The 23,156-nt window shown below is 46.4% G+C and overlaps 1 protein-coding gene across 2 annotated transcripts in view; it reads right to left on the bottom strand.

Moving 5' to 3' along the window:
• Positions 1-23,156, bottom strand: part of LOC147463331 (uncharacterized) — a 72,227-nt gene that overhangs the window by 10,090 nt on the left and 38,981 nt on the right. For both annotated transcript variants that reach the window (XM_086488113.1, XM_086488105.1), the window contains exons 5-6: positions 4,096-4,124; positions 3,128-3,164 (exon numbers count right to left, since the gene is read on the bottom strand). In XM_086488113.1, the coding sequence (XP_086344239.1) occupies positions 3,128-3,164; positions 4,096-4,124 (66 nt within the window). The remainder of the gene's footprint in view (positions 1-3,127; positions 3,165-4,095; positions 4,125-23,156) is intronic.

Here is a 23,156-nt window from a genome sequence, read left to right as displayed (position 1 = left end):
ATCTGAGTATCTGTCAAGTCCCAACTCACCCACATCCAGCTCTCTAAGCATCTCATCTAAAGTGTCGTAGAAGACTGTCTACGAGTTGCCCATTCGGGTATTGAAGTCCCCTAGGAGAATGATATCACCATCCCTAGAAAACTCCCATATGTCATCATCTAGAATAGAGAAAGGCGACTGCCCTCTAGATGCAGCATACACGGATGTACTCGGAGGAAAGTAACATATGGCAATATATAGGAATCGACCTGTGTCAGCTCTCAGTCTCACCCACATATACCTAGCATGATCATCTCTTCGTACAATATGCAGTAATGGTTGTAGTTCCTCTCTGAATAGCACTGCTACTCCTCTTGAACCTGTACTCCCATGCTCAGACCTCGCATTTGTCCTGTGAGCCGTCTCCCATCTGTATCCCATCACAGGTGGCATTACCTGTCCAGGGGCTTGATGAGTCTCTAAGAAGAATACAATATCCTTGTCTTTAAAACTGTCCTCAAATGCACCCACGTCCAACCTCATAGACCCATTACAATTCCAGGTAGCCATCTTCAGTGTGGTCCCATAGGTCTCGCACCGTCATGCAGTGCGTCGCTCTAAAATCACCACCCGTCCATCTCTGTAAAAGGCTATCTTTCCCTTCTCCCTTGCCGCTGTAATCTCTGGCATTACCTCTCTCATATGTGCGAGCTGTGAGAGAGTCAGGTCATCCCCGAGGAAAATACCTGTCTTTTTGACAGTAGGCCTCTTCCTCAAGAATTCCTTCTTCTCTTCCAACGAGGGGAAGCGTAGTATGAGAGCTCTCCCCTTTGAAGACTCTCCTGTGCCGACACTTTTCTTATCTACCCTCCATGCCTTTGTGTGCAAAGGCTTCTCCATCCCCATCATGGATGTAAGGCTTGTGACCTCTTTCTCCACATTGTTTATGTCCTTGAGACCGGTCACTCTCACATGTGCTCGCATCCGCCTTCTTTGTTCCTCTTCGAGGGTCATGTTGATAAGCGTCGGTGTACAAGGGGTTTCTTGACCTTTCCCTTTCTTGGCGACCTCAATCCATTTTTCAGCCTCATCCGCCTTTTTCTGTGTCCTTGTTATCATCTCCGCCCATGAAGATGTCTTTGTCACACTCAGTTTCTCTTCCTCTGTGATCATCCTAACCTGTTCCTTGATTTCCTTGATTTCATCTATTACCGAGGGCTGAAATTCACCTTCCTCTAGTCCACTACTTACTCTATCCGCAAGCTCCTGTTTAAGGGCAGAGACTTCTTTTTTGAGTGTCTGTATCTCGGCGTTTGGGTTCTCCTGTTTGAGGGCTGAGACTTCTTCTTTGAGTATCTGTATTTCTGCGTTAAGGCTCTCTTTTTCCTTCTTCCGTTGTGCGCCTTCATTGAAGACTATTTGAAGGAGGTTGGCCTTCTCCCTCCACCATCCTTCCATCTTTGTTTTCCACTCCTTCATTTCCCTCTCCATCTGAGCCATCCGCTTGTTTGTGAGCACAAAGGTTTCTTTTGCACGCGACTTGCAAACAGGTGAGACATTGACGGCTTCCGGGTCCTGTGCAGGGGAGATAGCTTCCATGTTTTGTTGTTCAAGAGATGTACCGGGCTCACTTACTTGTGGCCTATGCAACCAGCAAACACGCGGCCCCCTACTGGGTCAGCTCGCGGCAACAATTTCGCATCTGCGAGAGCCCCGCAGGCTCCGCCAAATATCCAGAGAGAGCCTTAGTACATGTCCACACACAAGCAGCCTCCCACACCAAGCTGCCCCTTGCTTGCAATAACCAACCACCCCCTTTGTGCACGTGAACTTGACACCAAAATGCTATCTGCCTCTTTGTTGAAGCTCCCCCTCTAGTTAAGCTGCCCCCTTGCCTATGATAAAATAGGCTTTAGTGTACGATCGTTTAACATATGGCTGGACAAAATTCTGTGCGCGTAGCCTTGGAGCCTTTGTAGTATCATACGGATTGCTGGGAGAATTTGCTGCGCTATCAGCTGCTCAGCCCCTCACGACGCCATCACTTGCTCTGTGTGTGTGTGTGTGTGTGAGAGAGAGAGAGAGAGAGAGAGAGAGAGCGCTTGCCATGTGTGCTGGCTGCATTTGCGCATCTGCAAAGGGACCCACTTCTTGACAAGCTGCCCCTTTTTGCTTACATGAAGCTAACCCCCTGCTTAAGCAAGGGGGCTGCTACAATTGATTATTCAAAAGCTTATATTAAAGGGGCAGCGTACGTGAGCGGAAGGAAAATCCACGCGGCAGCAAGAGGAGGACCCAGGAGTGATGTGCGAGAGAGAGAGAGAGAGAGAGAGAGAGAGAGAGAGAGAGAGAGAGAGAGTGTGTGTGACGAACCTGGTGTGTGTGCCTTCTGTCGACTGCACGCTCTCTGCACCCTGCACGCTCTGTACCTGTTGCGTGTTCTACACTGGCTGCGAACCCTGCACGCTCTGTACCTGTTATGTGTTCTACACAGGCTGCGAACCCTGCACCTCTTGCTCCTGCGGGACCTGGCTTGCGCGTGCGTCAGCCTCTGCGCGGCAGTTAATCCTTGCGAGATCTCTGCCCCATTCTCTCTGCCAACCTTACATTCTTTTATCCATCCAGACAATCCATGAGAAAAGCTCATTTACCCAAGGTCCACTTACTGTAGTTCCATCAAGAGTGGATTGTGAATGTCATACAGCTCTCACATTCTACTACAGCTCTCACATTCTACTTTTGACTCCTATGGGAATCTCTCACCATTGCGATGTATCCCATCCTTTGAACATTGACTTCCCCTTAGCTACTGGTACAAGCATTCTCCTTGACTCTTTTCAGCCCATCTTTCATGAGGTGCACTAAGGAACAATAGAAGATGGAGACTAAGGAAGAGAGTGCAACTAATATCACTAAAAATTGCAGATCTTCCACAATTCTGATTTCTGACTCTTGATAGAGTGGTGTTTAACAAAATTGCACGTACATACACTTTGGAATTCATAATGAGCACATATACCATTCGAAAAGAAAGTTCTTATTTATCACCTGCATTCATACCCCAGGGTTTGATATGATATATATGTCACGAAGGGAAGACGGACTAAAAGTTTACGCCATCAATTAAGAGCTCAAGATGGTTACTTACCAAATACACATCGTTTAACTCAAGAAAGTTCCTGTCCCTGAGAAGAAAGACGAAAACAAAAGCCACATTAAATTAGAATGTGATGCTAAACTGCCACTTTCATTGTGTGACTCCAATCCCTCATCTGCATGTGCCTTGAGCAACACTCCTCACCTAACCCAATACAGAAATAACTAGCTTTCCAAGCATACAGAAAATTAAAACCCTTGCCTGCCCTGTTGAGTGTTCAAGACGGACAAACTCAAAATAACATCATTGGAAACTTGTCTATCCGTATAACAAACTAAAATTTGTTAACACCAGATGCAATAACCACCTGGGTGATGCATCTTTTTCAGGAAGCCCTTTCCCATAGATGACTTAAATCCCAAGAGATTGTTGGGCCGCCATGTGCATAATAATGGACCTCTTCTTTGATAAATGGCCTGCCTTCAGGAAGCAGACCAAAGAAATGGGTTTTCCAGTCCAACATGCTACATACACTTAGTGTCACTCTTAGCAAAGCAACCCACATCAGGCTAACATTTGGTCATCACTTAAGCAGAAGCACAAGAAACAAGCATAAGAAATGGGGTTTGACTTGAATTAGCCTCTGAAAGGTCAAGTAAAAATTTTCCAAAAATTTTCAAATTATTGCAGAAAACCTATACTAACAGTCTATAGCGTACAATGATGCAAAAACTCAATAAACAAAAAATCCATCAACTATCTACTCCACTCCTCCATACATTTAAGAAAACTTGGTTTGATTCTGGCTTAATTTCTTTGACTCTATGAACCTTCACATGCTTCAGATTGCACTTTTATTTAAGGAAGGAATAAGGTGCTTATTTAAAAACAGCAGGTTTAAAAACACAACATAATAAGAATGTGCAAGTGCGCATGCATGCACGCACACAAGCCATGCACATCCACACTAGGTGCCAGAGTATGAAGAAAATAAGAACAACATATAAAGTATGACTCACCTTGCATATTTTGCATAAGAATTTTGTACCTGAAATTAGAAAACCTGCTCTCACGCTCTCTCTCTCTCTCTCTCTCTCTCTCTCTCTCTCTCTCTCCACACCAAAACGCAAAATAAGGTTGCTGGAGCTGAAAAGTGGATTGAGGTTGCAGTTGTTGAAGAAGAAACCAACTCTTAAATAAACTGGGATATTTCTGGGCGATGACCTCACTTGAGCGCAAATTGCACACATGCAAGAGCTGATGCCAGAAATCAAGGCTGCAAGGGAGAAGAAAAAAATTGCTTTCTATGAAGGAGGGGGAGTGGTGATCTTGGAAAGACGCACTACATGACTGTGCAAGACCTATGGGACCAACCTTAAAATAGCAGTATGGAACTGTAATGGATCAATGAAGCTATATGTTGGTGCATTTGAGGATAGCTTCAAGGGAAGAGATTATTTTCTACTCTGAGACACATCAAACTCCTGGTGTCACTCTTCCTACAGTGACGGGATACCACTGGGAGACCAATTGTAGACAGGAGGTGAGATCAAAGGAGCATAGAGGACATGGGTCAGAGGTGTGGCAATTTTATTCAAGAAAGAGTTGCACCCTCTCATCGTATTGTTCAAAGAAATGGGCATGCTAGATATATGTGGGTCAGGGTGAGAGCAGAGATGGGGAGGCCACTTTATATTGCAATATGTTATTTCCCCCACGGCACATCTCTCTATGCATCGCCCAAGGGGCTATCACCAGCCTCACCACACATGATTCTAGATGAGGACATATGGGAGTTCTCTAGGGATGGGGATGTCATCTCCCTAGGGGACTTCAATGCCAGGACAGGCCACCCTCAAACAGCCTTCCATGATACCTCAAAGGAGATGCTAAGAGAGTTGGATGTCAGTGGTCTAGGATTGGCAAGGTGCTCAAAGGATGTGGTGCATAATGAGTATGCGAGATATTTAACAGACATGGGGACTACACATGAACTGGCCATCTTGAATGGCCTCCAGAGATTTCTGGCAACGAATGGGTTCACTTGTTTTCCTCACAGACAAGGGGCTGGCACGGTGAACTCTGTTATGGCTCAACCCAGTTTTCTACCATGATCCATCTATTCAGGATTTCTGTTGGAGTAGCAATAGATCACGCCCTCCTCACATTTACAGTTTCATTTTTGTTTAGTCTAGCTCTGTTGGCCTAAGCATCTACGCATACTCGATACACTTTTACATCAGAGACTGACTCTCTCGACATGCATAGTATTTACAGACGTTTTCCGGATACTTGGAGCATGTCTACTATTGTGCCTATCTTCAACGCAAGAGACTCCATGATACGAGGAATTACCGTACTATCATGATTGGGCACATGCAGCTAGGTTGTATGCATCCATTCTTGAGCAGCATCTGTTGTCACGAGCACATCTAACCCTATGTGTACGTGGACAAGCTACAGCATGACATGGGTTCAGTTCAGTTAGATTAGGAAGTGATCTGGCACTTTTGTGAGTCTGTTCGCAAACTGTGCATGTCTAGACACTTAGAGTAGATGGATATCCTCTGGTTGCACACAACATGATCATCAGATTTCCATCAGAACCCATCAGGAGCATTTTTACACTGCATAGACCTATTTTCCCTATTTTTGGCATTTTTTACTTATTATTTTTAAGTGACTTTTGTTGGGAACTGGGTAGGGCAAATTCAATAAGCAAGTATATATAGGAACCTAGCGCTAGCACTTTCTGGCAGAGGAGGCAGCAGGAACTTCAGTTCAACAGGCACCTTCTCAGCAGGACCCCCAGCAGGCCTAGCGTTTTTGCATCACAGCAAGGACCTGGCCTTTTTCATCCACAGACCAGCCTCGGCGACAACAAGACACAGCAGATCAGCCCTAGAGTTAGCAGATTCCACAGCGACAGCAAATCAGCCCTACCGTTAGCAGAATTCCACAGCATGACAAAAATCAGCCCTAGCGTTTTTTGTTTGCAGATCAGCCCCTAGCGTTCTGCAGAATCATCGCGACAGAACACCAAGAAGCATCAGCGTTTTCAGTTTTCAGCAGTCAGACATCGCAGAAGAAGTCCCGAACCTCGCAGATCTCACCTTTCCGCAGCAGATCCTCACCGCATGGTCAGATCAAGTGTAGTTTGCAGATTCAGCCCGGAAAACGCAGATTTCAGTATCTGCGTTTTCAGCACGTCGTCGTCGCATCGTCGCCATCGACATCGTCACCAACATAGAGTCAGAATTCAGCAGATAAAGATTTGCAGATTACAACCATTGGCATTTTCAAATTTCAGCCCGCCTCGTCGTCATCCTCATCGTCGTCGACCTCATCAGCAAGTCCAAGCATTGTAGAGAGTGATCTACTTATGATTGCACAAAGTGGTACAATGACGATGCAATGGACTGATGCAACCTAGGACTATGTCGGTGACGACGACGACGACTTTAGGGCTGAAATCTGCGGTCTTCTATCTGCTGTCCATAAAAACGCTATGGCTGAAAATCTAGGACTGTTTTCGGTAGCTGAAAATGACTGTTTTGGCTGCGTTTTTGAGGGCTGAAAATGGGGATCTTCTGCACGGGACTAGGGCTGAATCGGCTGTTGTCTTCAAGGCTGAATACACTGCTGCAAATTCTCCGCTATAGGCTGAAAATGAAAAACGCTGGCCTACTCTTGTAGCGTTAGCAAAAACGCTGGGGATCTGGGTAGACTAGCGATGATCCGGGCTAAAAACGCCAGGGCTAGGGGGGGATGCTGATGGAGACCAAAAACGCTAAGGCTGGCCTCTATGGCGATGGTGCTGGCTCTTGAAAATGCTAGGTAAGCTGATGCAAAAAACGCTAGCATGGGATCTTTGCTTGGAGGGGGATCCACCAAGGTTTTGCTGAGAAGTTGCCTGTTGAGCGGGGAGCTCCTGCTGCCTCTTCTGCCATTGAGTGCTAACTTGGGTTTGCTTATATACAAACTTAGCAAAATTGCCCTACCTACTTTTGTTGGAAAGTCACTTAAAAATAATAAGTGAAAAATGTCAAAAATAGGGAAAATAGGCTAAATGCACTCGAAAATTCCCCCGATGGAATCTGATGGAATCTGATGGATTTTAATGGGAATACTGATGATCATGTTGTGTGCAACCAAAGGATATGCATCTATGCTAAGTGACCGGGCATGCACTGTCTACGAATAGACTCACAAAAGTGCCAAATCACTTCTAATCTAGACTGACTGGACTAACTGAACCCTGATCATGCTATAGCTTGTCCACGGACACATAGGGTTGGGATGTGTCACGTGACACTGTATCACTCAAGAAAAGAACCACAAGAATTTTTTTGCTTGTAGCGATCGCACGTAACCCAAGACCTCTTGGGCGTGTCGATTCTTAATCATGCTTTTGAAGAGTGACAGGAAACCCAAGAAACAAGGGCTTGTCCAGCCTCCCCTTGTGCCTCATTTCACTCATTGAGAGCGGACCGTGCACTTAGCGGCCAGCCAATCGACGTGAGGTGGGAAAAAGCAACCTTGGTGTGAGCACAAGGCCGCCAAGGGGTGTGCCCGCGGGAAAGAGAAGAGCTCGGGTGAAGAGAAGATCCTTCTCTAACACAAATTGCAAGCTAAAGAAGAACCTCAAGGACTCAAGACCCTCAAGACCCCCAAGATTCTCAAGAACCTCAAGAACCCAAGAACCACAAGAACCCAAGTTCCTCATGAACTTAAGAACCCAACCGAAGCGGAATGAATACTTCGCATGAAGGTGGTTTGCATGGGAGTGGCGAAGAAGAGTTTTCCCCACCGGGAGGTTTTTTTGACCCTCCCCCTTTCCCATCTACGCCAAAGATTGCACCAAATCCTATGGCAGCTTTCGACAAGATGATGATGGGCAGGAAGTTAGCAAGCGACCAAAGAATAGCAGCCATAGAACGCAAATATGAAGAAAGAATGGCACCTATAGCGCGTGAGCACGAGCAAGCACCCTTGGAAGCCAAAGTAAGACAAGCAAAATTTGATCGCGAGAACAAAGAAAGACAAGCAAAATTTGCTCGCGAGAACAAAGCAAGACAAGAGAAGAGCGACTGACACATGACAAAGTAGTAGCGACTTTTTTCTATTGTGCAGGTGCAGTTTGAACAGAATCCGGAAAAGGAGACTCTCTCAGTCTCTTCTTTTCCAAAGCATGACACACATGATTTGCCTGATAATGATAAGCATGATCAAGATGTGATTATTCACGAGCATGATGATTTGCATGATCAAGATGTGATTATTCACGAGCATTATGATTTGCATGATCAAGATGTGATTATTCACGAGCATGATGATTTGCAGGAAAAAGATTGATTGTTCACAAGGATGATGGTTTAGTTGATACTTTGTCTAGTGAAGCTAACCTCATTGCAGATTCAATCAATCACGAAGAACCGATCTTGGCTCTTGAGTCAAGGTCCAAAGAACCTCCACAAGAAGATTCGATAGATCACGGAGAACCGATCTTGGCTCTCAAGTCGAGTTTCAAAGAACCCCCACAGGAAGTATTATGTGTACGAATGATTAGTCAACACGCATTGTTCGAGTGTTTCATTCATGATGCTTTCCTGTATTTTAGTCACCGTCCTTATGTGATCCCTTTTCGTAGGCATGACATATTGTACATTGCGCACGATTCACTCATGAATGAGCACGGATGTATGCGGATTATTCATGAAAAGATGGAATGTTTGCATTCAAGGAATTCACATTCCATGTCTCTTCCTTGGCATGACACAGTCTCAGAAAGAGCACAAGAAAGATTGATCATCAAGCATCGGCATTTACATTGTGATTTGCCACAATTGATAGATTTAGATCAGAAAGTCAAGATTCGACCCCATTGTTTGTGTGTGTTTGATGAACGGTTTGGCACTCTGTCTATATGTTCATATACATTGCATGCACAGTCTATAAAGAAGACTAGAATTTTTCCAATCACTTTACATGGAATGGGTATGTTCATGTTTCTGTGTTGGAAGTGGTTTCAGGAATTTTCATCCTCGGAGATTCTTGAAGAAGATAGACGCATGACTATCGACGAAGTTGAAGCATTCAAGGAGCCACAGATGACTTTGTGTCGCTTTCAGCGTGGCCCAAAGAAGCAAGCGTTGCAGACCTTTATGAAGTTCAAGTATCGCACGACCCACACATCAGAGTGGGCCGGCAAAGAGTCCTTTCCAGGATTCCAGACCCTGTTGGCGATATCCCTCGACCCCATACAGTTCGGTACCAGTACCTCACTTTGAAAAGGAGGGGATGTCACGTGCACATCTAACCCTATGTGTACGGGGACAAGCTACAGCATGACATGGGTTCAGTTCAGTTAGGTTAGGAAGTCTGTTCGCAGACCATGCATGTCAGACACTAAGAGTAAATGCATATCCTCTGGTTGCACACAACATGATCATCAGATTTCCATCAGAACCCATCAGGAGCATTTTTACAGTGTATAGACCTATTTCCCCTATTTTTGACATTTTTCACTTATTATTTTTAAGTGACTTTTGTTGGGAACTGGGTAGGGCAAATTCAATAAGCAAGTATATATAGGAACCTAGCGCTAGCACTTTCTAGCAGAAGAGGTAGCAGGAACTTCGGTTCAACACGCACCTTCTCAGCAGGACCCAGCAGGCCTAGCGTTTTTGCATCACAGCAAGGACCTAGCGTTTTTCATCCACATACCAGCCCTTGGCGTTTTTGCATGGCAGATCAGCCTCGGCGACAAGACACAGCAGATCAGCCCTAGCATTAGTAGATTCCACAGCGACAGCAAATCAGCCCTAGTGTTAGCAGAATTCCATAGCATGACAGAAATCAGCCCTAGCGTTTTTGGTTTGCAGATCAGCCCCTAGCGGTTTGCAGAATCATCGCGACAGAACACCAAGAAGTATCAGCGTTTCAGTCTTCAGCAGTCGGACATCGCAGAAGAAGTCCCGTACCTTGCAGATCTCACCTTTCCGCAACAGATCCTCGCCGCACGGTCAGATCCAGTGTAGTTTGCAGATTCAGCCCAGATTTCAGCATCTGCGTTTTCAGCGCGTCATCGTCGCATCGTCGCCATCGACATCGTCACCGACATAGAGTCAGAATTCAGCAGATAAAGATTTGTAGATTTCAGTCATTAGCATTTTCAGATTTCAGCCCGTCTCGTAGTCGTCCTCATCATCGTCGACCTCGTCGGCAAGTCCAAGAATTGTAGAGATTTGCGCAATCAATAGTAGACCGCTCTCGCCATAGAGAGTGTGGCCTTCGGAGGAGGGTTTGACAACATTCTGGTGTCGTATTCTTCTCTCTCTCTCTCTCAGTCTTAGCACCTTCATTCACAGTGTTTATCCACTTTGTTTGTGATCACTTGCACTCTCTCATTAAAGGAGGAAGGCTCTCCCTTCCGTAAGTAAAAAGGAACCTCGAGCACAGTTCGGAGCTTGAGCAAAGTTCAACATTCACTTCCGCTGCACCTTACATCTGCGTAGATGTGCAAAGAGAACAGGAATTCCGGCTTCAGGCCATGCAGGTTTCAAGTGGGGTTTTTCTACTCTTGATCATATATTGGCACAGGAAAGCAAATCACATGGTAGGAGGATTTACTGTACCTTTGTGGATTTTTGCAAAGCATTTGATATGGTTCGCGGAGCTCAATTGACGCAAAGACTACAGAAGATGGGAGTACCCATAGAGCTGATTTGGGGAGTCATGGCTTTATACAGAGTAGTCGTGGGGCAGGTTCGTACTCTTGACAGGTTATCTGAGCCTATTCACTCCACTATTGGAGTGAAACAAGGATGCCCACTCTCCCCTAAATTGTTTGGTTTGTATGTAAACGAGGTTTCAGATTACATTGTACAGCTAGCAAGGATTTGGATCTCGTTACTACTGTATGCAAATTTGCCAGAGGGGATGTAGTGACACTTGGATACATTGCACCCTTTTGCTAGTGATAGCAGCTTGTCGGTGAACGTTGGCAAGACCAAAGTTATGGTGTTCAATACCACAGCAGAGTGGGTCAAGCAATCTGCACCAACGTTCACATATGGTCAATAGACGGTTGAGTATATAGATGCGTACACTTCGGAGTGGTCTTTAGTGGTCCAAAGTTCTCCTTGAGAAAAGCAACGGAGACCAGACTGACGAGAGCATATGCAGCTTTGGGGAGCATGGAGAGGATGTGTTCATAGATTCAGTTTCAGGAACCTCGAACAAAGCTCTTGTTATTTGACACAATGGTCACTCCAGCTATGCTTTATGGGGTTCATATATGGGGATCATCAGTAGACCGTCATAGCCGAGCTAGCAGTACTGATGGATGGAGATGTATAAAGAGGCCTTTGGTCTCTATGATTTCCCGGATGATTAGGACTAAGGCCTTTGTACCGCACAAGATTATTCCTACAGAGCTTGTTGCTCCCCCGCTCGTCATAGAGGCACTTACCAGATCTGTCTATTTTATACACAGTATTTGGAATCTCCCCAAAGATAGATCGCCTAGCTTTGGAGCCTTCTCAACAGTTTGCCTCACAGGGAGACACATCTTGTTGGTATGCACAGATGACATCATGGTTTCAGCTACATGGATTTAGTATGGACAGACCACTCCCTTTCCAGTACTGGTTGGATGCACCCTATTTGTCCCTCACACGGACTGAGATTACCCGCCTCATCAGACAGGATTTGATTCAACTAGACACTAGGAGGACATGGACAGAGCCGACACGAGAGCTTGGCACAAAGATGGCTTTCTAGAGAGAGTATCTTCTCAAGCTCACACAGGATGGATATGTGATCAGACCTGCCTATACTGACACGCAATTATCCCATGGGATACAATGTGCTATTGGTCATATGCACACATCATCGAATCAGCTAGAGATTGAGTCTGACAGATTTAGGAAAGTACCAACAAAGGCCAGGAGTTGCCAGTTGTGTCATATAGAGCCAAAGATAGAGTTACGTGTCATTGTCCCGTATAATATGAGATACAAGGCCGCTTTCACTGTCTATCACAAAGGGCTTTGGGCTTTGGAGCATTGGCTACAGTAATGAGACATCAGGATCAAAAAGATGCCTCAGGGTGCGCAGACACAAGGTGAAACCGGCCTGTAGCCTTGCTAAAGGGAAGTAAAACTTTCGCTTTTTCCCGTAATTAAACTGTCTAACTTTCCCTGTACTTTACGACACAAAGTAACTTCACAAATAAACCTATAACTGGTATTCACCACTTCAAAGCAATCTATGCCTTGGTAGCTAGAGCACTCCCAAGTAGACAATGACAACCTATAGGCCCCAAAGACTAGTGCCCCTTTTGGTATTTCTATATTCAATTGCAAAAAAAACGACTTGAACACTTCCACCTAATCCTCACCAAGCTGTCCAAACTTGTCAAGGGCTGTAATTGGAGGTTTTTGACCCGATTTCAGTGACATAACAACGGCAAAACCCCCATAGATCAAAAGTACACGTCTAGGACGAATTCCCCTTCACTTTAGAAGCATTCCGGTGAGCAACACGTCAATTTCAGCATGCTGTTATTTCCTGTCAAGGTGGAAAGGTACGTAGTGTACGATACGGTTTAGGTACGTACTTCCGTACTGAACCAATCCTTTAGGTACGTGATAGGTATGTACCATTTGTAAAAAAAGAAAATTACACTAAATTTAAGTTCACAGACCGAGAGTCTTTTGTAATCCTGGTCGATTAAAAAAGCCTAAGGCTCTCTCCCCTTCACCCTATTATCCCAATCTGAAAGCGCCCCTAGCGCGAGTGGTCCGTGGAGAAAACGGCCCAAAAAAAAACAAAAAAACACCAAAAAAAAAAACAACTTGCCGTATTGTACCGTACAGTATGTACTGTATCGTACCGTACGGCTGTACCGTACGGAATCGTTAGGTACGTACGTACAGATTCCACCTTGTTTCCTGTTTTGGTCACTGTCCTTACCTTTTTGTATGGCTGCTTGCAGCCTTGCCCTCTTTGTAGCATCTTTATGGTATTTGTCACCTTTAGTCTTTTGGTATTGTGGTCGCTGGTTTGGCCCCCTTGTAGTCTCATTATGGTATATGTCACCGTTGGTTTTTTTGTAGCGCCTTGGCGGGCCTTGTTAGCCAAAATTAAGCGAAAAGTGTTATTTCTTACTTCTACTATTGCAATTATTTGAGAGCTCTAATCTGTAATTACATGTGTTATTGTGTATGGGCATTGTGTTTGTTCAATGTTGTGTATGTACCATCATCCATGGCCGCGGCGCCGCACATCCCAATCAAGTCATAATAAGCTCAAATCTCTAATTACATTTGTTATTGTGTATGGACATTGTGTTTGTTCAATGTTGTGTATGTACCATCATCCATGGCCGCGGCGCCGCACATCCCAATCAAGTCATAATAAGGTTGAATGGTCTTTGAATCGTGTTTTTTGTGGGTATTAGAGTCAAAGGACTCTAGTGTTACTTATATTCAAACACATAACGCTAAAAATAGCATTATTTGGGTGTTTTTTAAGCCTCGCATTCCGCGCAGTTCTCGTTCCGGACCCACTCCCGTTCCCCCATTCCGTAGGGAGGCCCGTTGCCGTTCCCGTTCCGCGTTCCGAGTAACTATGGCCCGTGGTCGACGTCGCTAGGGACCACCATGGCACCACGTCAGTTCGGCTCCCCTGGTGGTCGTTCTACATAACACCAACAGAATTGGGTTCCCACAAGGAACCGTTTTGATCCCTTACATCAGGACGAGCCCACAGATACCCCCTCCACCTCAGCTTCGCCACCGACAGCCCCTCCTCCTCCTGTTCCACCCGCCGCCCCTCCCCCCTCGCCTCCACCCCCCCCCCCCCCTTTATTGCCCCCTCCCCTCCCATTCCACCCACTAGCGCCACTGCTCCGTCATCCACTCCCTCTCCTACCTCACAACCGGGATAAGGACCTTCATCGACAGATAGGAGATCTCTTGGCAACGCTTTTGCCACGAGCCGCCTTGCGAGAGAGAAGCGGCCTTTCTTGCGGACCCCCCTGTTGCTGCAAACATCACCTTTTGCAGCAGTCCCTCTAGGACTGACGAGTTTCGACATATGTCGCCGGTGGGACTTCTTCACTTACGACTTCACACGATTCCTCCGCAATTCCTCTCTCGACTTTGAGGCGGCTTGCTTTAGAGTCCATGTGTTGTTTCTAGTAGCTAGAGGGGCAGAAGCCATGGACACAATCGTTGGTTTCTCCTTCCCTCTGTGTGGCAAGGACCAAACTGAGTGGACTCTAGACTCAGTAATAGACTGGCTTCAGGCTCGGGCTCTCGAATTCTCTCATCACAGGAGACTTGGGGGTGACAGATTTGATACAAACTCTGTGGTCGTTGGCCAAGTTCTCAGTGACACCACCAGACACAGCAAGATGTAAGCACATCGTGGAACATTTTTTTGTTGACACGCAGAGTACACCCTGCTATGTATTTGTACATGAGGACTCCTGGACAGAGGATGTAGCCCGACAGATGGCACGCTCTGCTTGGCCCTGGGTTGGACAGACTCTACAGTCACGACTATCTCGGGGTTGCTCAGATGCGGATTACTCCCCATCCAAGCCGGCCTCGAAGATAGCGAGGTTGGCTGTTGTTGCAGCATCAGTTTTCTCTCACTGCTTCCATGAGGATCGTCTCATGGAGTGTGCATGGATTAGGTGGACCCCAGTTTTAGCGTCAGCGGGGTTGCTTGCGTCAGGAGCTTCAGCGATGCCTTGTGGGCTGATATTCTTATGCTTCAGTAGAACCATCTTTGTGAGAGCCGCATTAGACGATGTGGTCAGATTTTGTGTGGTCGTTATGAGACATTTTGGTCAGCTGCATTTGGGCCTAGAGGCATTCAGGGAGGGGTATGTATGACTATTGCGGACTCATGGCAGCAGGCCATTGTGGGCAGAGGCATTATTGTGCCAGGCAGGGTCCAGTGGATTACTATGGAAGTTCATGGTTGCCTCATGGGCTTCCTGAACATCTATGTGCCCAATGTGGCAAGTGCACGAGCTAAGTTTTGGTCACATATTGTAGAGTCCTTACCGCATGCAGAGTAGTGGTGTGTAGGGGGAGACTTCAACATGTTGGAGGACCCCTCAGACAAAATTGGAGGTAGCCATGCTACTGTGCAAGGGGCTGAGTTGGCAGCCTGAGAGTAACTATGTATGACCCTGTGGGTTTCGGATGTTTGGCGGCACGCACATTTTGTGCGGCCCCCCGTCAACTTGTCTTTCTCTCACTATAACTGCAGAGTAGGAGGAGTAAACCTATCTCGGATAGATCGCTTCTCCACATCTGTGACATGGGTGGATCTGTTTGCATTCTGACAGGGACTACATTTTCTAATCATGCGCCAGTGATTCTCACCTTGACAGACAGACAAAGGAGTGGGAGTACAATGTTGCGCATCCCTAAGAGGGTCTTGCTGGATCCAGAGCCTGAGGATATGCATGCAATTGCTACTTACTTTTACCATAATTTGTTGTCAGTTGAGAAGAGTCACAGTGTCAGGATGCATGCAGAGAGCAGGTTTGGGCACAGATGCCTTGCCTTGTTACTAAGGAGATGCGTCATAGACTTGAGCTTCCTCCCCAACCAGAAGAGCTCCATGAGGCCCTTAGAGAACTCCCTTGAGGTAGTTGTCCAAGGGAGGATGGTTTGACTCCCACCTTCTTCTTGGAGTACTGGGACATGAAACCGGCCCGAAGGGCGGTAGGCGTTGGCTTTCACCCGAAATTCTTTACTTTATACACACACACACAACACTTTGCAAAGACAACCTGCGACGGGAGTTAACACTTGAATACACACACGGCTCGGAAGCTAAAATGCTCCGAGCAGACGCCGACAACCTGTAGGCCCCAAAATTGGCGCCCCTTTCGGTATTTCTTTATTCTTTAGGAGGGTAAATTACAAGGTAAGGTCCTGGGAATCCTTCACGTGTATCCACCTAGATACCATTTGATTTGGCCAAATTTCGGCAGCATAACAACCCCAAAACTTGCGCGAAACCAATTCCCCTGGTGGAACTCGCTTGCACTGTCGTATACCCTCTGATTCCTGTCAAAAAACAGTAAATTCAGCATGCTGTATTTACTGGTTTTTGCCCTGTTTTCAGCCCCAAACAGTCCCCTAACTGTCCTCTGCCAGTGGGGCACGATTCCCAATGGTCCTGGCGTCCGTATGGCTGAAAAACAGTGAATTTACAGCGCATACACAGCGCTGATTTTGCACTTGTACGGTGAGGTTATGACCCTCACCAGTGCCTGCTTTGGAGCAGCAGCTAGCTACCCCTGTTCCTGCTCAAGGAGGCTCTTGCCTCAGCACAAAAGCATGAACCCACACAACTGTACATCAGTCAAATGAGGAGCCCTCTTGTGGAGCATCACATAACTGCACGTAGGGGAGAGAGAGAGAGCAGTGTGTAGTGTGCAGGGCATCACTCCTAGCACCACACTGTACATGAGAGGGAAAGGAAGCACTCCATAGCTATTAACCTGTGACAAAAGCTGAAATGAGGCCTCTCCCAGCATAAAAATCAGCGCCCATTTTTCTGCAAGAGGAAAGTTCACGAAAATGTGACACTTGGCGCATTTTCAAGCATTTTCCCGTTTCGGGTTCGCTGCTTAAAAATATCCCAACCGACGCGTCAGTTGACTTCACGGCAAAGTTATAAAATGTTCCCCTAGTCATACCGGAGGTAATGACGCGAACACATTTCACGGCCCAAAATAGCAGTTCCCTAAATTTTAGGAGATGCTTCCATTGGGCTCCCACTGGTCTTCTGACCATCTATCCTCATTGGGACCGCATCCAAAAATGCAATGTGGCCCAACTGTCGGATACTTTTTGTTGGTAGTCCCACCTTGACTTTACGCCTTAATTGAGTTCACTTCCTAGTATCCACCAACTTGCTAAGTGCGACGGGGGGACCTATATGATCTTGCTCTGAGCCTAGACATCCTCTTACCATACGAATTCCAGTGCCGACCACTTCCCGTCTGCGGGTGAATCTACCGTTCACATTGGCCATACAATGTCCGACCGTTTGCTACTTCAAAAAGAGGGTCTCAAAACAAATAAAATAAACCCCATTGGAAAGAAACCAACAACCAAGGTTAGCAGTTGCCACATCTCTGTGACATGGTTAATAACTGCCACGTCCTCGTGACATACCCCCCTCTTGAAATCGCAAACGTCCTCGATTGCATACCATAAATACACGCCACTGATGATCTTGTGCTATTAACACTCTTTTATCATCGCATGTATCCGCAAGAAAGGTCGTAACATACATAGATACAAATGACTTAATGAGGCCTTCATACTTTTGCCATTTCCATCTATGGCACTGAATTCATATGTACATTTGATGTACTAGCTCTATCATTACCCCTCCTTTGCACACGTTGGGTTGGGGCATAAGTAGGCTGTAACCCAAAGGCTTCAAGGTAAAGCTGCAATACATTTGGTGACTCTGACAGTTCATGCTCTTCCATCCACTTTGCATCCATAGGCGGATAGTTCTTGAACTTCACCAAATAGCGTCTTGCAACTTGTCCTTTAACTTTTCTGTCCTTATGTGCCAAAACTTGCTCAGGTACCAGGATATCATCAAGTTCCTCAACTTCTGGCTGATCCTCAACTGGCATATCTTCTGGCACATCACCCACGAAGGGTCTTAGAAGACTCACGTGAAACGCATTATGAATCTTCCACGCATCAGGCAATTTCAGCCTGTAAGCCACATCGCTGATCTTGTCAAGCACTTGAAAAGGCCCATAGTAACGCATGCTGAGCTTAGGAAACAGCCGTTCCTTGCCCTTCATCTTCTTTAACCTTGCCTTTTCGAACCTTAAGAGAACCCAATCACCAGGTGATAGTAGCATTTCACGACGGTGACGATCAGCAGCCTTTTTCTGTTTTGCCTGAGTCTTCTCCAAGGCAACTTTAATCTTCTTATACATCTCATCCATGTTCTCAACATATCGATCTGCCTCAAAGATCTTGTCCTTTGTATGCAAAATGGGAGGAACCTTTTTGCCGCCTTCAACAATTTCAAAAGGTGCTTTGCCAGTAGACGAATGCACCGTATTATTGTACGCATACTCAAGCATAGGCAAATACTGTTCCCACTTGCCCTTATTATCTGACACATAGCATTTCAGCAGATCTAAGACAGTAGAATTGGCCTCTTCTGACTGTCCATCAGTTTGTGGATGAAACGAAGACGAGAACTTGAGCGTAGTACCCATGTTCTCAAACAATCCTCTCCAGAACAAACTGGTCATGCGAGGATCACGATCACTGATAATCGATTGTGGCATACCATGGTACTTAAACACATTGTACATGAACAAGCGTGCCATCTTATCAGATTTTATCTTCTTCCTGACAGGGATAAAATGGGCTTGCTTGCTGAACCTGCAGATAATGGTCCATATACCATCATTCCCTGTTGGCGTCCTTGGAAGATCAAAGATAAAGTCCATAGCAATGCTTTCCCATGGCTTATCCGGAATCGGCAGTGGTTGTAACAACCCTGGTGCCTTTTGCCTGTCAAACTTGACCTTTTGGCAAACTATGCATGCTCGCACAAAGACATCCACATCTCTCCTCAAGGTAGGCCAATAGAAGAACGTCTCTACCGCTTTAACTGTTGCATCAATGCCACGATGCCCTGCATACGGTGGGACATGACTCTCTTCCATGACCTTATGTCGCAGTGGCCTAGTGACACAAAGTCTGCCATGCATCATCACAAAACCATCTCTGAGGAGGTAGTGCTCATGATGTTGCCCCTCTTGTAACTGTTCAAAGATCCTTGCAAAATCTTCATCAGCAGTATATTGTTCCTTCATGTCATCTAACTCATGATGATAAGGAATTGACACAGCTGAAATTTGTGGCTTTCTTGATAACGCATCAGCCACAACATTCTTCTTACCTTCCACATGCATAATCTGGAAGTGGAACATGGAAAGAATGTTTGCCCATCGCATATGCTTTTCGGATAACTTTGACTGTGTCAAGAAGTATCGCAAGGTCTGATGATCTGTTTGGACAACAAAATCAGCACCTAAGAGGTAGTGCTTCCAGCTAGAAAGCGCATGAATCACGGCCAAGAGCTCTTTCTCATAGACTTGCATAGTCCTCTCTGGCCCTTGCAAAATTCGGCTTTCATAGGCTACTACCCGTCCATCTTGCATTAGCACTGCTCCGATGCTACTGCCACACGCGTCACACTGGACCACAAATGACTTCCTGAGATCTAGCAAAACAATAACTGGATCTGAAGTCAACTTTTCCTTGAAGAGACTAAAAGCTGAAATCTCTTTTTGGGTCCATCTGAAAGTGACCTCTTTCTTTTGCAAAAATGCTGACCTTTCTTTATCTAACACAGATAAATTTGACTGATCACTATCTGAGACATCACGTGCAAAAATCAAGTACACAGAAAGATGATTCTTTATTACAGATGTGATAGCAGAAGCAGATACAATAGGGACTGACTCTCCTTTAAGCTTTACATCCAAGATGTGAGTTTTGCCCCTATGCTGTACAGTGATCTTTTTGTTGTAGGCATCCAAGACTCCATGCACTCGGAACATCCACGGGATCCCCAACAAGGCGTCACAACCTTCCAGCGGCATGATGTAAAACTCTTCAGTGTCCACATACGACTGAATATGCAGACGCAGTTTTCCAATGATGGGAGTAACACACTCTGAGTGGCCAGGACATGCCAACCCTGCCTCTGCGGTGTACCCCATCTCTTCAGCTCTGATGCCCAGCTTCATAGCTAACTCTGGTGAGATAAAGTTGGCTTTGGCACCTGGATCAAAGAAGATGAGTGCCGTCTGATCCCTAACTTTACCCCATGCCTTGCATAACTCACTGGCATCTGTGCTGGGCCTGTCACCCACCATGTCTGGCACTAAACATGCCGTGGGTTTAGGCTTCTTGCCTTTCTGGTCTTCTTTATCCTCTGAGTCAGCTGGCCTTTTCCTTTGTGGACAATTGATAGAAATATGACCAGGCTGCTCGCATATAAAGCATTTGTTCTCAGCCATTAGGACCTTCTTTTCCTCGAGCGACTTGCGCACAAAAGGCTTCCTTTTCTGTTTCTTTGCCTGCACTCAAGAAGTCCCAGCTGAATCCTTGTCTTTGGTGGCCTGTTCTGACCCCTGTGACGCATCAGAAGCCGTTTTCACAAAGGGCTTCTTCGCTGCATTTTTCTTTTGCTGCCCTCCTTTATCACTGCTCGGAAATCCACTGTCCTCTCCTTTCAACAGGGCAAGACCAGTATTCGCAACTTCCATGAGCTGAGTAAGAGTAGCCACTCTGTTCTTTGTACAGTAATCACGAAGCCCTTTAGGCAGCCCACAACAATACTTCTCTATCTGCTCTGTCAGTGGCACAAATCTGTAGGAGGTCACTGAGAGTAACGCTTTACAAAACCTCCTATTGTACTCCAGCAAGCTCTTGCACGAAGCTACCGTAAGCTGGTGCCAATCTGTCAGGACATCGGCTTCAAATTCATTTGATAGCCAAGCAGATGCAAACATTTGCTTGAAGTAAACCCAAGTGGCGGGTGCCTGTCCTTGCATTAACAATGTCGTCCACCATGTAAGCGCATTGTCCTTTAAGAAAGTGGCAGCTTTCCTTACTTCGAGGCCTCTGTAAAATTTCCTCCCGCATAAGCTGTATCAAACTGCTGGAGGAAAGTGAGTGCCTTTGTCTTATCCTCGAAACCACTGAAGGTACTGAACTTTACCGCTGCACCACCTTCTTTGTAAGCCTTCGGCTTCTCTAGTGCCCCCAAGTTGTCATACGGGATGGTCTGCAACATGGGCACTGTACTAGGCATGATCGGCACGTATTGGCCATTCACATTTTGCATCAGAGGTGCGATATCTGGCTGCTGTCCAGAAAAACCAGCCATGCCAAAATGACCCTGTGGCACCCCAAACTGGCCCTGGTTGCCGTGGAAACCTTGCTGCATGCCGATAGTACCATACATGGGGTTTGGCATGATGCCTTGCATACCCCCGAACACTGTTCCTGGCATGTACGGCTGACTTCCAGACGCATAACCAGCCATACTTTGGAACACTGATCCACCCCCGAAATACCCAGGATGTACCGTGGGTGGTGGAAAAACTGAGTGCATAGCTTGGTATCCAGCTCCCTGTCCATTCAAGACAGCATGCTGGCTCTGAAAGGTGGCGGGTTGAACTGGCATAACCTGTGGAATAGGCGTTCTAGCCACCTGTTCAAGCACGGGAGGAACCTGCTTTGGAGCCCCCGACTCCGCAACATGCGAGTGTTCCCTTTCCTCCTGCGCCTCATGAAGTACCTGGGCTTGAGCTTCAACAAGCTCCGTACGCGACGTAGGTTGCCTATTTTGCTGTTGCACTCGTGGCGCTTGCCAGAATTCCATAAACCTCGGATTCTGCACCAGCTGCGAAAAGACATTCACCGCGGCAACTAACTGAGTTTTAAACGCATCATCCTCAAGTTGCCCTGTCATAAAGCCCTGTACTACTGGAGGGACATTCACGTTGACAGGAGGTACAGACTCACGTGGCCGTGAGCTCTCGCCAATCTCAAAAACCATAGGAATCTCCTGCCTGTCCTTTGGAGAGGAACCCTCTTCCATAATTCCCTTCCCCTTGTCGGTCATAGTGTAATCCCCGCGTTCTTGCACTGTGTGTATTTACCCTGAACAATCCAGGCTCACTCTTTGAGGAAAAAGTGATTGATGTCCCGGCAATGGAACCATGAAACCGGCCCGTAGGGCGGTAGGCGTTGGCTTTCACCCGAAATTCTTACTTTATACACACACACAGAGCACTTTGCAAAGAGAACCTGCGACGGGAGTTAACACTTGAATACACACACGGCTCGGAAGCTAAAATGCTCCGAGCAGACGCCGACAACCTGTAGGCCCCAAAATTGGCGCCCCTTTCGGTATTTCTTTATTCTTTAGGAGGGTAAATTACAAGGTAAGGTCCTGGGAATCCTTCACGTGTATCCACCTAGATACCATTTGATTTGGCCAAATTTTGGCAGCATAACAACCCCAAAACTTGCGCGAAACCAATTCCCCTGATGGAACTCGCTTGCACTGTCGTATACCCTTTGATTCCTGTCAAAAAACAGTAAATTCAGCACGCTGTATTTACTGGTTTTTGCCCTGTTTTCAACCCCAAACAGTCCCCTAATTGTCCTCTGCCAGTGGGGCACGATTCCCAATGGTCTTGGCGTCCGTATGGCTGAAAAACAGTGAATTTACAGCGCATACACAGCGCTGATTTTGCACTTGTACGGTGAGGTTATGACCCTCACCAGTGCCTGCTTTGGAGCAGCAGCTAGCTACCCCTGTTCCTGCTCAAGGAGGCTCTTGCCTCAGCACAAAAGCATGAACCCACACAACTGTACATCAGTCAAATGAGGAGCCCTCTTGTGGGGCATCACATAACTGCACGTAGGGGAGAGAGAGAGAGCAGTGTGTAGTGTGCAGGGCATCACTCCTAGCACCACACTGTACATGAGAGGGAAAGGAAGCACTCCATAGCTCTTAACCTGTGACAAAAGCTGAAATGAGGCCTCTCCCAGCATAAAAATCAGCGCCCATTTTTCTGCAAGAGGAAAGTTCACGAAAATGTGACACTTGGCGCATTTTCAAGCATTTTCCCGTTTCGGGTTCGCCGCTTAAAAATATCCCAACCGACGCGTCAGTTGACTTCACGGCAGAGTTATAAAATGTTCCCCTAGTCATACCGGAGGTAATGACGCGAACACATTTCACGGCCCAAAATAGCAGTTCCCTAAATTTTAGGAGATGCTTCCGTTGGGCTCTCACTGGTCTTCTGACCATCTATCCTCATTGGGACCGCATCCAAAAATGCAATGTGGCCCAACTGTCGGATACTTTTTGTTGGTAGTCCCACCTTGACTTTACGCCTTAATTGAGTTCACTTCCTAGTATCCACCAACTTGCTAAGTGCGACGGGGGGACCTATATGATCTTGCTC

The sequence above is a fragment of the Adiantum capillus-veneris genome, chromosome 2, assembly GCF_014529385.1.
Source record: "Adiantum capillus-veneris isolate H3 chromosome 2, ASM1452938v2, whole genome shotgun sequence".
Classification (NCBI taxonomy): domain Eukaryota; kingdom Viridiplantae; phylum Streptophyta; class Polypodiopsida; order Polypodiales; family Pteridaceae; genus Adiantum; species Adiantum capillus-veneris.
The sequence above is the reverse complement of the archived record's forward strand: the minus strand, read 5'-3'. Positions and strand labels throughout refer to the sequence as shown.